Source organism: Macrosteles quadrilineatus, unplaced genomic scaffold, assembly GCF_028750875.1.
Source record: "Macrosteles quadrilineatus isolate MER2022 unplaced genomic scaffold, UCM_ALF_1.0 Scaffold_8__2_contigs__length_117827958, whole genome shotgun sequence".
Classification (NCBI taxonomy): domain Eukaryota; kingdom Metazoa; phylum Arthropoda; class Insecta; order Hemiptera; family Cicadellidae; genus Macrosteles; species Macrosteles quadrilineatus.
In genome coordinates this window covers 16,522,831-16,540,939 of record NW_026542601.1, presented here as the reverse complement: position 1 = coordinate 16,540,939, position 18,109 = coordinate 16,522,831, and the positions used below count along the sequence as shown (strand labels likewise).

The window sequence follows — 18,109 nt, the reverse complement described above, 5'->3', positions numbered from 1 at the left end:
CTACTTATAGCTATTTATAAAATAAATGACTTAGTACATCTTATAGATATATACATATACATTTAATTAGTGAAAACTTAAGCCAATCTACATAGACATTGGATGTCTCAGTTTGTGCATTGTATTTACAAGTAGGAAACACGGATCACAGTTGATGCTTGCTGGCTTAAAACAAGCCTGGTTTCTCTTAAGCACGAACAATAGAAGATGATCAATCATACCAACATAAAAAAATATTTCACATACATTTTTGTTAGGTACAAATAATGGTCAACATTTTAATCGCGAGATCTGTTCGTAAATTTAGGTCTCCAACGAATCCCGTCGCTGCAAAGTGGTCAATATCTAAAACTGCGTCGTATTATTACTTCATTCACTACTATTCTAACTCATATGGGACAATTCGGAAACGTTGCGATGGAAAATTAATGCCCCTTAATGAGTTATGGTTTCTGTAGAAAGGGGGTCAAACCTTTTCGGTTACGTTTTCAGTTCAGGTGTGTTATGCAGAAAAATGTTTTTACGTTGAAAGTTCACAAAAGTAGTATGGGAATTCGCAGAGGGCCATACGTATTTGCTCAGCGGGGTAGGAAGTACTCACATTCTGTAAGACAGTAGTTGAATTTGGGGAATTTGATTTTTGATTGGCGTGTTGTAAACTTAAGGGCTAGTCACGCCATGATCTGAATGTAAATTTCCTTTAACTTTAGTCATTGCTCCAAATAAGACAAAATAACTACATCAGTTAGTCCACTCCCTTAAAAACGTCCTGTAAATGTTTTAGACCACTAACTTTTGAGCCCCTAACATGCCTTGCACATATTTTCTACTGTACTGTATATCGACTGGCGATAGACTTAAAGCCGTTGACAATTGAAATAACATAAATTCAATTACAAAATGCTATTTATACTTGGGAAAAGCGCCAATCTGTTATTACGACATTTGGAATGCTATGACAAAACTATATGTGTGTGAACCAAATAAAACAGAGTGGATGAAGTAAGGAACACGGTGTCGGTTTTGGATTTAACTAGCGTGCTTGGTTTCAATGGGAGCTCGAAGGAGACCTTAGTTTAAGCACAACCCCCGTTATCTTTCAATGGTTTGTTTTTTTCATACAAAGGAAAGCTTATAGTATGTCAAGATTAGTTAAAAGCTAAATAACAACCAAGAATATAGTAAAAAAAAATTATGATTGGAAAAAATAAAATAATAAAATATAATTTCTTAACGAGGCAGTTTCAAAACCTTTTAAACTATACGATGTAACGAAATACTGATTGACACGTAATATTTTAGATAAATATCTTTGTAATCGCTATTCTTAAAACCAATAGGAACTGTAACATAATGATTAGTGGAAACCATGTTAAAACTAATTACAAATAGTGTAAATAAACAATGTGTAAAGGTTTTATCGTATTTTGAATTTCTTCAGAAATGGCGTAGCAATACAAGTGATCAAATATGCAACATTTATTATTTGTGAGTTCGTTAAAATTATCAGTCATTAGCATAAACACTCTGAGTCAATAAAGTAACCAGTCTCATATGAAAGGGTATAGCTCGAGAACGTGGATCTCTGAAGTATGCATAACCCTAGATGAAAGTGAAAAGGCAATCGAGGTCTATGACTCCGATACTAAGAGATACTTTAAGGCAGCTCACACTTACACCCACTCATATTCACGAAATGCACCACAAGAATCACATACATCACAAAGACGTCACTTGGCTGGTGAGTCTCACATTGTTCGAGTCTCACACAAAGTACCCCAAGTCTCATGTCCCATTTGCCAAGATTTGTAGGTCAGGGTCTTTTGTGATCTCGTCAATGGTGGCTATTGACACTTTCTTGGTGTCGTCGATGACTGCGCCGTGGTTCTCGAAGATAGAGTCGTGCTCGGGTCCTCTCTTGTCCTCGTGAGTGTAGTAGTACGCCGCGTGGTGTCTCGAGTAGAACACCGTCAGCACTATCACTGTGGATGAGATGAGAAGTAGTACAACAGCAGCACCTGCAGCAATCAGCCCTAGCTTAGTAGTGTAGGCTAGCCGCAGACTGTCATCCCTGTATGATGGGTCAGCACTGCACCATTCCAAACTCTCTCTGTCAAGAGATTCAAGAGTCATACCTTGTACTGAGTAAGGATACATACACACGACCTCTCGAAGATAGTCCATCTTGTCCAGCCTGTTCAACATCCAGTTGATATGGCAATGGTCACACGACCAAGGATTTCCTTGTAGATAAACCATCGCGATGTTCTCCAGTCTTGTCAGCAATCTGTCATCCAGACCGTAGAAGTTGTTTCTTGATAGGTCTAGTTCGTTGAGCTTCGGCACTGGGGCGAGCACTTGTGAAGGAAAGTGCATCAAACTGTTTCCAGAGAAGTTAAGGAACCTGAGATGTTCTAGGTGTACTAATAACCCCAATGGAATGTCTGACAGGCTCATATCAGCTATTGATAGCTCCTTTAGTTTGACCACAACTTGTAATACGTACTTAAGCTCAGTGATGGGAATGTTGTTTCCGCTAATGGTGAGAGCCCGCAGAGAGTCTGCAAGAGGTTGGAATGTTAAGGTCTCGGCGCGGTCGAGCTTGTTGTATCCTATGTCTAGTTCTAATAGTGTCGTCAGGTTTACGAAAGCTGTTGTGGTAACTTTTGCCAATCTGTTTCTTGCCAAAGACAATACTTGGAGTTTGGGGGTCCAACTGAAAGTTTTCTCTAATACTACTGGAAGATGGTTGCCGTCAAGCTTTAAAACTTGTAGCTTGCGGAGGTCACGAAACTCGTCCGATGCGATGTATTTGAAGTCATTGTCTCCGAGGTCCAAATGTGTCAGGGATGAGAGCAGGCTGTATATGTGAGCGTTGATGTTCTTCAAACCACATCTTCTACAGCTGAAGACTCTTAACTCCTGGAAAGAAAAAATACTGATGTATATTACAAGAAATCCAAATTATATAATAAAATGTTATACCATCGTTCATTTCCTATACCAGAAATTGCATATTCACTAGAATATTGGCTATATTGAATTGTTTACTCTTTCGTGAGATCTCCAAAACATATCAACTAAAGATTAATGTCCATGGTTTTTCTCAAACAAATCTGCTTTACACATAAAAAATTCACCTTTAATTGAGAACTTCTCTCATAATTAAGATGCTTTTACTACCAAACAATGAAATATAGTATAAAACAGTGCCACCAGCAAAACGGGTTTGATATTTACCACAAGTATCTTGAAAGAAATATGTTTACCGAATTGTTATTAACGAACCTAACTGAAACTTTTTATTTTCCATCAAACATTGACGGGATGGTTCTGCACAAAACACTGAAAATAAATGCGAAATCTTCATATTGTACAAATTATGTATAAATACTTCCACCAACCTGCACATCCTTGAAGACCTCAGGACTAAGATCTTCCAAGGGGTTGCCACTGAGGTCTAGCCTTGTCAGTTTCGCCAGACTAAGGAATAGTCGAGGAGCCAACTCTGTTATCCTGTTCCTGGCCAAACTAAGGACTCTCAGCTCTGGCAGCTTCCTGAAGGTTCCACTGTGCATCGACTCTATCCTGTTATCCTCCAGGTGGAGATGTTCTAGATGCATCAAACCCTTAAAAAAAGACACACGCTATTTTTCAACACAAAACTGAAATGAACTAATAATAGTATGGGTATTCTTAGTAGGGTAAAATAATCTGTGGTTACTCATGACACAAAAATAGAAAAGGGTGATGTATATGAACTGTAAATGAGTGTTACCTAGCCTAGTGTCAATGTGAATAGCGTATCGGACTTAGGTGTAAGAGAAACTGTTGCAATCAATGAGAAATTAATGGACGAGTTAGGTCAGTTTTATTTAAACTAGAGGCCATCCAGTGGTTGATAATTTCACCAAAAATATGTATTGTGCAGACTTCTCTATTTTGACCCTATGCTGTAAATACATGTGATTGAAATTTCTTTGATTTTTTTTATTTTCTGTGCATATTTTATTCTTATTTCGTCACCAGCCATTTTATTGTTATTGGGTTGTCATCCATAAATCCCATGTTATTTTTTTACATCTTAAAATTCATGATTTGTACTTATCTTTTAGCCTATTTTAATTTATGAAGGGTTTCTGATCATCTTCAGAAAAATATCTTTTTTTAACAGTTTGCGTAGACTTCCCCTGTGATGCATACGAGCTCAGAAAAAGGTTTTAAACAAAATTGCTTGCCTATTATTATATAGATGACGTTTGGGTTTATTTCCTACAAAATGCCAACGGTTTAGATTGGGAGCCTCTAACCTAAGGCCTCAAACCACATCTGGTGAAGACTACAAAAAAAAAATATTTTTTATTTTACGATGATCATTGTCACCTGAGAGTGCAGCAAAATGCTTAAGCCAAGGTTGGTCTTGGTGATACCATGATCGTGGGAAACACATTTGGGAATATTCTGCCATCTCGATGATGGTGGTCCTTTGCGATGGGGGCACCACATGAGAAAATCTTGCTCCCTCGTCAATAGCATGATTTTCTCCTCACTGCTCTCTTAGTATGTTATAGGAAAAACAATGGAATCTTAGGTATGAATGAGGGCTTGGCTGAAACTGTAGTTAATAATCAAGTTTTTGAGTTTTTACATTTTGTGAAAATGTGAATTAGTTTACTTGATTTGGAAAAGAGGATGGTGAAATTTTTTAACCTTGCATTCGACCGTCCAAATAGACTACGGATATGTGCGTGGAATGTATCCAGCAAAACAAGAGGTGAGTCAGTACAGTACAAGGGTGAAATGTACTGTTTAAAGTCGTGGTACCGATAGGTTCCAAAATTCGAACCCACGACATCGCTGCCTTGGGCCCGAAGTACGTGGAGCTACCGACTGAGCTATCGACCAAATAATAATAGTTTGCTAACCAAGCAATATAAATGTATAATTTTTCAACTTCCTAGCCCTACAGAACATTTTATTAAAATAAAAAACAACATGTTTTTGTAAAACGTCTATGAATTTTGAATTCAGATAAAACTATTAAATATAAAAATACAATTAACTGTTTGACGAAACAAATCTTCTAAAAGGCAAGGAGTAAATGCCAGTTTTAATTTAATCTTATTAACCACTTTGGAACATAAAGCTTAGTCTTCCTAGAGTTTAAATCCCGTAATACTATTCAGACTCACTAATGTTTGTTTATCCAAGAGGATTCTGCATACTGCTCTTAATTAGTGAAGAGACAGTTTTAGCTTAAGTCTAGCAGAAAATCATCACTCACTGTTTGTTGAAAGGGGTTTCATATTTTTTTGAAAATATATTTACTCTGTAACTACTACTATTATAAAAAAAAAAAAACATGAAAATATATTTTGGAAAAGCATGTGAAACTAAATTTTTACTTCTTAGAAAATAATGACTCCAACTATAAAACAATTAACTTAACTTTATTTAATTTTACTTTACTTTTATACAACCAGGATACTTAAGTGAACAGTTAGTTTGGTTTATAGGGCTTTGGTTTAAAGCTGTAAAAGTGTATTCAGAACATGAACCGGTAAGTATTATTCTTTTAACAACTTTAATTGTTATTAAAGAAAATAATTAAACAAATGTATATTAACCTAAAACAGTATGCAAATACTTCTAGAAAATTTTACTATTGTATGATAGGATATCATGAGTGCAATATTTTGGGATTCTTTTAAAAAATATTATGTAAAGTGATTGAAGTTGCCTCCTATGGTATTTATTTAATACTTACAATTCGTTTTTTTATAGTATGTCAAATTATGGTTGGCACTTATAACAATAGTTTAAGAAGTGTTCAAGTTCGTTACACCATTGACTATTGGCAACATTTGGACCACATTCTGATCTTCTAAAGTTGGTTTTTCATCATAAAACTATTTTTTTTTCCGAATTTACAGGCAACGTGTTGAACTTCAGTGTAATATAAGAAGTTTATGATTCCTAAACAGCTTGAAAAACTTGGATGTAAGCAAAATTCTCGAAGTCATCAAACACGCTTTAAGTATCTCAATGCAAAAATCCCTTAAGTTGAAATTGTTAAACAAATATTTACCTGGAAATTGTACTCGAGTACTTGAGATATGTTGTTCTGCGTGAGGTTGAGCACTTTGAGAGTAGGAACGCCCCAGAACGAATGTTTTCCGATAGCTGGAATATTTGACTTGACTATGTGAACCTCCTCTAGCTGAGAGAACTGCTTGAAGATCGGTCCTATGGTGAGGGTGTTCTCGTTACTGTCGGGTGCTGAGATCTTGAGCACCTGATGTAAACATAGAAATCGTTAGAAACAAATAAGTAAGATGATGGAAGATCTGCTTGAAGATCGGTCCTATAGTGAGGGTGTTCTCGTTACTGTCGGGTGCTTAGATCTTGAGCACCTGATGTAAACATGGAAATTGTTAGTAACAAATAAGAAGATGATGGAAGATCTGTTTGAAGATTGGTCCTATAGTTAGGGTGTTCTCGTTACTGTCGGGTGCTGAGATCTTGAGCACCTGATGTAAACATAGAAATCGTTAGAAACAAATAAGTAAGATGATGGAAGATCTGCTTGAAGATCGGTCCTATAGTTAGGGAGTTCTCGTTACTGTCGGGTGCTGAGATCTTGAGCACCTGATGTAAACATAGGAATGGTTAGAAACAACTAAATAACGTGATACCAAACAACCACCATGGTGTAAAACCTAAAGCATGATTTGGTGAGTAGCTTACTGGATAGAAATCTTTAAATTTGTTATGTTTATTTTAAATCGTGCGCTACATCCAGATCATAACATCACAGGAAAATCAATAGTTTATAAATACTTTTTGGCTAACAAATAAACAAGTGATTAACAATAATAATAGTAATAAATTTAACATTATAGGTAGTTAGTTACCACTTCATTCCACATCAATAAGAACTCTTCAACAAAAAGCACGTAAATACGTCAAATTTCCAACTTATTCACAAGTTTGGCAAATTTATAAGAAAGTATTTGATAGCTATTGTGTTAAATATCCTTTATGTTAAAATTGAAATTTATGAAAACACTTCTTTAAAGTTTTTTTCTTATTCCTTTCTAAAAAGTCCTAAATACCTTTCAGAGAATTTTTAAACTATCAACATTTTCTAAAACAATTTAGGTTTTATCAAGGATTCACGTAAAACATGTAACTGAGGATAAACACACAACATACAACACTTGTAAGTTAAGTGTTGTAATATTTTAACCCAAAGAACGTTTAGGCTTTATTCATTTTTAGAAAATACAAAAAGCCAAATATTTTCTATGGCGAGGTTGGTATTGTTGGGAAAACGCATCATCTAATTGTCATGGATGTAAATGTTGCATGCCAATCTATAGCAGTACCTACATATTTCAGTTATTTTCTACAGTAGGTAACAAAGGATGAAAAGTCCTATAGTTCAATCTGGGATGAAAATGAAATCGAAAAGCCTCTAGCCTAAATTCAAATTAAATTTTTTCTTTGATTTTCCTGAATAAATTATTTATATTTATCAAAATGTTTTTTAATGTCATATAAAAGGCTCAAATGAAAGCTCAGTCGAGATAATTATTCAACCTTAAGTGTCACATCAATGCATCTTAATAGGAAATTTAAGATTTGTCAATAGTAGTAGTTTTATAAACCAAAGGTCATAATTTAGTTGGAGATTCGATTGCAGAGACAGACGTTGTTATGCAGCAAAAGCTTGCTTCGTGAAGACCAAAACCTGCTTGTCAATATTACGAGTTAAGGAGGACCGGAAAGGCAATAAATAACCTGCAATGTTGCGTGCACCGTAGCTCTCGGGCTGTCTCTGCTAATTTCGTACACAGAACGACATCCGGCAAATGTTTGCACCGGAACTTTATTGTCTTACATAAACCTAATCTTCTTAGAGAGGATTATGTATACTGGAATAACTGGCTCTGTGTACCCTTTAACATTAACTTTAAGTTTCCAAGCTCAACTCTAGATACTTTAGGTTTCATAACTCAACTACTTGTCGTGTACGCTTTGAGACATTAACTTGGGGTTTCTAAACCCTACTATCAGATAGTTAACCTTTGAAAAGTAGCTTAAAGTTCCCTACCTCAATTAGCTTGAGTTAGTTGGTTAAAACCCTTATTGACATCTCACCACGTACAAAACACATCTTAACACTAACTTATCAAACATATTCTGCATAACTGATTAAAGTTCATTAAATTACTATGAATGCAGATTATTTGAGAAAGCTACCAAATATTCCTTCAAGAACTAGGAAACAGGTTTTAAAGCAATATGAGTTTCTGACTGCTTCTTTTCAGTGTAGAAGAGATTATTCTACTACATAACAAACTCTAAATTGTGTTTCATTATCATAAAAGAGAGTAGTGAACATTGTGCTATAAAATATCCAATATCTATATAGACCTAATATGTTTTAGTTTTGTTGTTTTCCTATTTAGCTGTAAAATGGCAAAACATAAAGTTCGGAAAATCAAACATGAACTATAGTAGACTGTAACAAAGCTATATTTTTGTCAGTAAAACCAATCAAAGTTATTACACTTTATCAGCAATCTGCTTGAACATTCATGAAACACATTTCAATTATAAACTTGGATACTCTATAAAATTAAACTATAACAGACTGAGTAAAAATTTGTTGGATGATGTTTGAATAGTGCATCAAATGACCTATTGGGTTTAGCAAGTGGGTCACATAGTCTAGTTCATTATAAATCATTGGACATCTATGAAAAGGTTGATTGGAAATTGTTTCCATAATTATGTTTTATATCAAAACTAGCTGTTACCCACAGGCTTCACCCCGTTTGACTTCATTAGTATTAATAAAACTATTGATTGGTTAACATTAGGTATAAGGAAAGTTCTCTTTAGAAAGGAATTACGACCTTGAAGAGCAATCTGTGGATTAATGGATAGTTTTGCGCAAGGTTCTTGGTAATGACGAACATTTATGGTTTAGCGTATATGGTTTATGGGGGTGTGACTTTTAGTTTTCTCATAAGTTCATGGGTACTTTGGGATTTATATATGGATTTAAAAGCTTATTGTGTTGGGGTCTTAAACAACGAATAGTTTGGTTCCACATCCTTTGCTGTATCTTATTTCTGAATAAATTTTCACAGCATTGGCTTTGTTTTGTAAATAGAAGGTTTCACTATAACAATATTAATTAAGACTGGATATTTGGGATTGTGGTTATTTTCTCCAAATTAAGGTAAAGTCTTTAAAAGTGTGTATTCTATCTTGTGAGTGTTACCTCTTTGCAACAATTAATTGGTATTTTCTTGCACCAGGTTGACTAGATAGAAAGAGGACTAGTATCCCGTTACATAGAGTGAAAAAATTCCCTATCGAGAACATAAACAGAAAACATAAGCAAAAATGTACGTCAGTAAATTAAAACTGACAAAACACTTTGTAGACACATTAAATAGACATTTAGAGAAAAATAAAGGTAGTAAACTTAAAGCAGCATTTATCGTAAAGACATGTACTGTATAGCCCTAAGTTTAATATCGTAAAGATCTTTGCATCTGGCAAAATATATTGAAAAGAACGTTTAACTGTTTTAAGAACGTTTTGAAGATATTAGTTTATACACGTGAATGTTGCTAAACTATTGACACTATAGACACGTTTGTCAAGGTTTTTTTTAATTATTCATTTAAATTATAGTATGGTTAAAATAAGCTTACCTCCATCATGGCATCCATGAACGTGATGGGGATGGGGTCCTGCATGCCACCCTTGGAGCACGTGACCACCCTTCTCCCTCTGGCGTCAAGGTCACACTCGCACTCGGGGGGACAGATACAGGATATACCAGCGAGCAGGAACAGAACTACCAGCAGTGCGGACAGCATCTGGAGGGCAAAGGGTTGGATTGACTAAAACAACAATAATTATTTGCACAGTTTTTAATTATATAATATTGAATTTTATGTCCAAACTTTTCATCCTAGGATGCTATGTTCTATTCCCGGTCAGTATGCACTTTTATTTAGGCTATGCCTATTAGGGTTGGCCATTATTACATGGGTACATGGGTAACTATAAATCTTTGAAGATTGGCAGGATTTGAACCCGAAGTCTCGGGAACTGTAACCATGATGTTTTCATTGCCTGATGATAGCCTGGAGGCTAAGGATATCAAAGTACGGATTATTGTAAAATATTTTAAGTAATGTATTCAATACAATGAACTCATATGGCAATGAACTGTTAAATTTTACTAGTATTTTGTATATAGTTCAAAAATGAATTATTTAATTTCTAATATGTATAAATATAGAAAATATGATAAACCTACCATGGAGAGCATTAAATATTCCTTTGTTTGTAATTCAAATTATTCAACAATGTATTTTTTTTTATTTGGGCTTTTATTTATTACGCCTAGTATTCTGAATGCATTGCAAGTGCATATGCGTATATAAGTTCATATGCAAACTTCCAAAATTTATTTTGTAAGCTAGTTTGTTTAAGCCAAATGAATCAGTATAGTTGGCAGCATTGAATTTTGTACTGAGACTTACCTATCAAAATAATTCATTCAAATGACTGTCCTTACTGATTTTATAATTGTTATGGATTTACTAGCATTTGAAAACAAGAAAATTATCTTGACAAATCGTAACAATTCTAAGACTACTTTTTGAAAACTCATAATCTTTATGATTTTTGACGTAGCTTACTCGAATTGGTCTCCAAAAAGATCAGATGACATTAAAAATAAACAAAATAACTAATATAATCCTTAATATATATGGATAATCGTTACTATAAAAATAGTAGGTACCTTGAATCTAAGAAGAGACGAGTTGACAGTAGTGGCAGTTTATTGAGGCAGGCTGCGAAGAATCTGAAAACCATACAGTTAAATTAGCATATCATTTTACATATTGAGAATATTGTTAACTAGTAAAATAAAACTAAGGACATGTATTATAAATCCAGATAAACATTAATTTCATAAGGGACAAAACTCCGAGTTTGGTACAACAGTAAAGAGATTTTCGTTTTATAGCTGGGTAAATGCATTCAGAAATAAAGAAAAGAGACGAGTATCGAGAGTCATCACAATAAAGCGTTTCTTAGCGCAGCTTTTAAAGCAACCATATCATCAGCCAGAGCAGGTGACGGCGAAGCCCTGTATAGTTATAGGGTTTATTTTTATCCCTGGGGGTGGAAGGTTATATTATTGTGAGCCGTGACACATGTCTAGCGAGAAACTGCCACAAACACATTCTCATCTCCCTCACACACAAACACACCAACTCACACACACACACACACACCCCAATGACGAGCAGGCGTGGACACCCTAGTGTGAAGAGACGCTTCTAGTAAAAGTTTAATTTCGTTGTCATTACGTAAAAATAGGTCAATCCAGTCTGGGGTTTGGTAAAATTATATTGTTATTGTTAGGAAAAGCAAAACTAGTAAGTGACAACATTATTATTGTTGATTAATAGCTAATTTATATTTCTAACTACAACATAACAATATTGCACCATTTGTATACATTTTTGAATTGTAAAGAAGATTTTCTTTATTTTGAGCATAAAACAAACAAATTGTACATTTTGATGAATTAAGAATGTTGAAATTATTTTTTTTATGTTTGAAATAAAAACTGGAATTTGCAGAAAGTTGCCTACGTCAGACGTGTTAGATCTATGTTTCATGACATTTGTAAAGATTAACTAAGACCTAATCTGGTTGGTCCAATTCCACCAATCAGACTGGTATTAAAGAAAATATTTACATGTTAGATACTTCTTTGGTCAACGTGTGTTGCACATTCACAATTTTGAGTAAAGTTCGAGTTTTTAAATTACTTTAGCGTGATTTGGCCCAGGAAAACTGGCATGTATGTGTAGGTCTATCAAAAAGAATAATGTTAATAAATTATTAAATTATTATGATTTGAAATTATTAAAAATTTGTTGGATTTTAGAACACATGCTTTTTGGTAACAAAATGAAAACTAAATTAAAGCATGATGAAGCATTACTTCACTTTTTTCAGAAGTAATTTATTTCCAATCAAAAAACCCTATTTTTATAGATCAATATAAATTAAGCTACAATCAAGAATATTGAGGATAAATTAAATTAAACTAAAGTTTCTTTACACATTTACCCAAATATTTTAACCGGATAATTGTTAACGATTTATCCAAGTAACTATCTGTAATTTAACTTATCTTTATGTAGATCATGGTTTAACAGACCTTCTAAAATCTCGACAAGAAAAGGGAAGAATACTAAACTATATTCGCAACAGATTGTGTATCATCAGGGAAAATTTCATAATTATTAGACTTCTTGTTTTAACAAAACTTGTTTTAATATACAGATTTTTCAGTGCGGTAAAAGATTTATGTATGTATACCAAAAATATTAACACTCATACAAAACGTTTCAGAGTGAAATCTTTATTTGGCAGTGAAAATAGCTATCTCGATACCATACTACACAGTTCTTGACATAGTAAACGTCTCAGAGGTGTGAGTAAGAGTAATTCAATTTAGGGTCCGTTGTAGGTTACTTGGTACCAACAATATACGGTTATGATTACACAATGGATGTATTCCAGTGAGGGGGCGAGTAGCTGGATCATCATCGGATCGAGTTACTGAGTGACACCGCAAGGGCAAGTGTTGATGGGTTTCATATCTCCTTGAGGGGAATTGAAAAGCTATTATTGTGTAGAAAGAAAAAGTTTTTTACTTGTGGGTTCAGGTCTTGTTATCTACGGTCAACTAATTCCCAATATGAGAAAACTGCTAAACATAGCTACGATAAAGGTAAAACATTTTTCAGTTCTACTATCGTGACTACGAGAAATAAAATTTAAACAATACTCTTAATTTTTTTTATAATTAAAATACAATACATAAAAGATGCGAAAAAGGATTTCATAAAATGTTCAATAGTTATTTTATAATGAACATGTAATTGATCTGTCGTCAATAAATAAGGTTGCAACAAGTTTTACAGTACATAAAAGATGTAAAAAAGGATTTCATAAATTTTGCAATGGTTATTTTATAGTGAACAATTAATTGATCTGTATTCAATGAATAAGGTTGCAACAAGTCTTATTTAGTACTAGGTCACCTAAAATAGCATTTTCTAACAAAATTGGTTAACGTTTGTCGATAAAGCCACTTTGTTATACAACAATATCTCCGTGGACATTTTTAGTTAAAGCTTTGAACATCGTTATTTTCCGAGTCAGTAACAACGTCGTTATTTGGCTGCAAGACTTAAACTTAAAAGAACTGGAATATAACAAGTTTATTCCAACAGTACATTATTATTTGTGAACGACTTAACTTTAATACAGACCTAGTAACCAGTGTTATATTTAAAAAAGATCGATTTTATCAACTTGCAAAAGATATATTTTATGAACGTCTGCTTTTCTTACCACACACGATCACAGATGGAACTCAGACTGATAAAAACACGTGCAAAAGAAAATCTTCAGACAGTCTGCACCACAACACGTACAACATGTGATAGATATAAATAAATCGCGAATATCAGCTGTGGTGATTAGGTGTAGATATCAGAGTCCTCAGATACCATTTTCTTAAAACAATATGTTTCTCCAAATTTTACAGGGTGTTCAAAAAAGTGGGGACATATTTTACCTAGTGATTCCTTGGGTCAAAATAAAGAAAAAATCAAGTATAACATTTTTTCCAAAATCGCTTCGTTAACCAGATATCCACCATTTAGATTTTTTTCATAAACATTTTTATTTATGGACTTTTTCAACTGATCTTTATAAAACTTAGAAGGCTATGCTTTTTAGGGTAGAAGAGAACCATGTTAGAAAAAAAATCATATTGATTCAACTTAAAATTCCATTTTAATTTTGTAAGCTTAAATTACTAAAAAAACGGCTGATTTTATAAAAAAAAAAACATCTCGGACACTTTTATTTAGCATTTTTAATTCACTATCAAACGATACCAAGTTCAAAAAGATCGAATAAGAAACACTTGAAATATTACTATTTTTGTTGTAAAATAGAGCAAACCTGACTAGCTTCTGCCTTATTCTACCCCATTTTTTATTAACACCGTTAATTAATGCCGTTTTTGTTCTAAAAAATTTCAAGAATAAAAAAAACATTTAAATCCGAAAAAGGGTATATACGTAAGACAAAAACTACGGAAAGTACAATATCGATTGGTTGTTTTAACATGTAGCCCTACATCAACAGTAATTGAACAGCAACGGAAATAAACGTAAAAAATCTAACAAAAATCACTTTTGACAACATGTGGAAGAAAACCATCCCCCTGCGGGTTTTTAACACTAACTTGTGGAAAAGTTTGAACGATCAGTGACAAGAACATGTTACACTTGAGAGCAAAGTTGATCTCCCTGTAGTGTTGGCGACCTTTTTACCACTTACTCAGAATTGATTAAATATTAATGAGATTACATGTCACCGAATTATTAGATTACTAAAATTATAAACATCGTAAGTAAAACAACTCATTTAAAAAAACTACTAATTGCAGCTTTCGATAGTAATTGTGATTACCTTAAATATGAGATTTTTATTCTGGTGGTTTTTGGTGAAGACAAAATTTCCGTAATTTTCTATCTCTCGCATCTAAACGAGGTGTCATTTATCGTTACGGAAGAGAATTATGTTACTTGCGTATCACGAATATAAATTATCATAAGTTCATGCATTGCATATCAATGTATCCGGGTGTATTTTGTTCCAATGAAAGTAAAATAATAATGATTGTAAAGTTTTTTTATTAGTTTTAATGATAAAAGCATTTGTTTAAGGTGACTTTTTCGGAAACAAGTAATTCACTAAACACAATATTGTCAAAAAAAATTGGAACCTTTCTGTTTTAATTCTTAATCGTGAAAAGTATGTTTGACCAAAATAGCTATATAAAATTATATGACAATATTTTCACCTTAAAAGCAATATAATTTAAAGTTTAAACAATAGCTATATTGTATCTGTTCAACTTTCCTTCACTACATATTAAAATGATCGTTGACTTAAGATTATAACTAAACATTTACATAGTGCTGAATTTATAATCGGCTTTTCCAACAGACCACACAAACTATTAATGTCAAGGGAAGCATGGGCTTTATACTGCAAGATTACGAACTAGGTTGGAAACATATCACAGCAAACAAGCCATACAAGCCCGTAGTGCGGTGGAGAGCAAGTTTAACTATAAGTTAGTGGTATTTATACCCTCATACAAACACACTACTGCACCTCACGGCATGGCTGTAGCCATTAACCAAACAGTTTAAACAGAATAGAATGGAACATATGCAGCACAATTAAGACGTGTCAATTTATGATCTAATAAGTAATGACTGTTTTATAAACATTGCTTTTAGGATAATTGGTGTATTTTGAATGTTAGCAACGGTTTTTGGGTCGCTATAGTAAAATTGTGTTTAGTTGTACACGTTTACCAATTTGCTGTGAGGTAATCTATATATAAAGCCAAAAGTACCCATGAACTTTTGAGAAAACTACAAGTCACACCTCCATAAACCATATACTAAAAATGTTCGTCCTGACGAGAAACCTTGCGCAAAATTATCCATTATTTCATAAACTGCCCTTTAAGGTCGTAATTCCTTTCTAAAGGGAACTTTTCGTATACCTAATGTTAATAACAATACTTCAGCTGTACTTATTTGTTTGTTATTCTTTCAATTTATTACTTTATTAAAATCAGGGGTGAGTATTTGTTTCTTTTACTGTATTTTGTTAATTTCATGTTAACTTAACCAATCAATAGTTTTATTAATACTTATGATGTCAAACGGGGTGAATCCCGTGAGTAACAGCTAGTAATAAGTAATTACTGTTATGAGTAGGTGACAAATCTTTAATCGGTTTACAATTTATTTTAGAGCTGGAAGTTTATTTAATCCTTGCATAACCTTGTACGTTCACGTGGGCCCTCTGGTCTAATAATTACCAAGCAAATAAAGAAGTAACCCGATACAGTACAACAGTGAGCTGTACTGACAATATTTTTAGTTAATTGCAACTCAAACCTATGAAATCGTTTCCCTAGATTCATTGTTTGTCGAGCTACAAAAAAAGCCTTCAACTCGTCAAAATATCCCCAAATCAATTAATTATATAAGATTCCTAAACATTGATTCAAGCACATTTTCATACACTAAATATCAAAATGTAATTGTAATAACCTATAAACTTGCTCAAAAGGCTACTGAAATATAACTACCTGGAAGTCCCAAATAAAACTGACATATAAGCTACAAGTTGCTACGAAGTATTGGGTTTGGATTAACTTATAAGATGTCTGAGCCTCATATTATATCACTCCAATACCCTGGGAGTTCAGTCTCAACTCATCGTCAACATGTTGAAAGCTTCTATTAGCTAGTTCTGAGTACACAGCTAACTTTTAATACCCTATCATAGGATTTGAAGATGGGAATAAATGTTACTCTTAATTTATCTTGCGATTTACTCCGATTGTTTCTGTCAATAGAACGAGGTTTGATACTTGGTATTTTATGTGTTTGATGGAAAATATCCGTACTAGACGTCATGAAAAATGTCGACCAATTGCATAAGTTGGCATTTGCAGTTTTGAATTGTTTATAAACATTTAAAGTTAAAATTAAGTTTGTTCTTTGTTGCCTCTAGGAAAACATCGTCTAAGCCAATTATAAATGAGTTATCTGCATTTATTTTATTGCAAAAAAAACAAATATTTTTTAAAGATTTTCAGTTTATTTGTGTGTAAATCTGTTTAAAACTATGTTAAATGTTACTACCACAACATACGTTTGGATATACCGAAAAACAAGTAGTTAAACGTGTTAAACGATTCTGTCATAAAGACACTTAAGACGTATTTTATTTTCCCATAAACATCTACACTCCCTGAAGTCATTTAAACTAAAATATCATAATTCTTTGGAGCCTATTATTTTTCCTTTTTTAAAGGAGCCTCAGCCCAGCTGTTGTCAATGTCACGGTCACAGTGAGTTCCTACCATCGTCCTACCTTGCTGTAAATATAATCTCAACTGGAGATTGTAGGAAGTATCCTTGAAAATAACGTTGTATTAAATATTTTAATTGTGCGCTAAATATAAATTGCAATAGTTTATCACAACACATTTACACATTGTTAATAATTATATTTAAATAAATTTGACAAGAAAACAATATTCGTTGAAAGAAAAACAGGTCTTCAGAAACAGTTTAATCACATTGCGATTTTTTTATAAATCGGGTTGCTTGATTGTACTTAATTTAGGCACTTTTTTACTGACGATACCACTTTGTTTTGTGTTTTTTTTTTTAACAAAACCTTGAATTAATTCTTACAATTGTTCTCTTGCGTCAAGATTGCAAGCTGGCCTAATCTATGATCAAAGAATAAAGGAAGCTCTTTTACCCAACATCCAACAAAGCAGAACTCAACTATATGCCCCAGCTGGACTGTGGTACCCCAAGTGTTTAAGACTGCAGCTCTCGTCTATTTGTTCACGTGCGTCTTGTATGATCAGCGCCAAATGTTCCCAGCCGGGCCATTAAATTCTGTCAGCAAAGTAAACATTTAGATCTTTTGTAAAGCCGCATTCAACCTGTTCTTAATAATGATCGCAGACTGCAATATGGCGTCCAAAAGAAATTAGGTACTTAGCAGGTCACGTCAAAAGCTATTTGTAGTAAAAAAAAAATAAGAAAAGTATAACGTTTTATTTTGTATGGCTAATAAATCGATAGTGTGTAAAATGTTGATAAATTCAACATCTTTAATTTTAAGTAAAATATTGCAAAGCTCACCTTAGTGTACGCAATTGACTGTAGCATCTTAATTAAATAGTAGTTGAGTAAATATAAATGTGTGGAAAAAACTTTATTTGCTGTCAAAATGCAGGGCTATTTATTATAACATATGCATTCATACGAAATGAAATTAGTCATAACCCGATGATGCAGAATAACATAACTTTTGAGCATGTAATCAATAATTTCCAGAGTCTATCCTTAAACAACAAAAG

The 18,109-nt window shown here is 33.3% G+C and overlaps 1 protein-coding gene across 1 annotated transcript in view; it reads right to left on the bottom strand.

The window, feature by feature from the left end:
* Positions 1-1,366: 1,366 nt before the first annotated feature.
* Positions 1,367-18,109, bottom strand: part of LOC129001033 (leucine-rich repeat-containing protein 15-like) — a 58,614-nt gene continuing 41,871 nt past the window's right edge. The window contains exons 3-7 of the mRNA XM_054428174.1: positions 10,838-10,900; positions 9,735-9,902; positions 6,089-6,295; positions 3,405-3,629; positions 1,367-2,922 (exon numbers count right to left, since the gene is read on the bottom strand). Of these exons, the coding sequence (XP_054284149.1) occupies positions 1,786-2,922; positions 3,405-3,629; positions 6,089-6,295; positions 9,735-9,902 (1,737 nt within the window). The 5' untranslated portion in view covers positions 10,838-10,900 and the 3' untranslated portion in view covers positions 1,367-1,785. The remainder of the gene's footprint in view (positions 2,923-3,404; positions 3,630-6,088; positions 6,296-9,734; positions 9,903-10,837; positions 10,901-18,109) is intronic.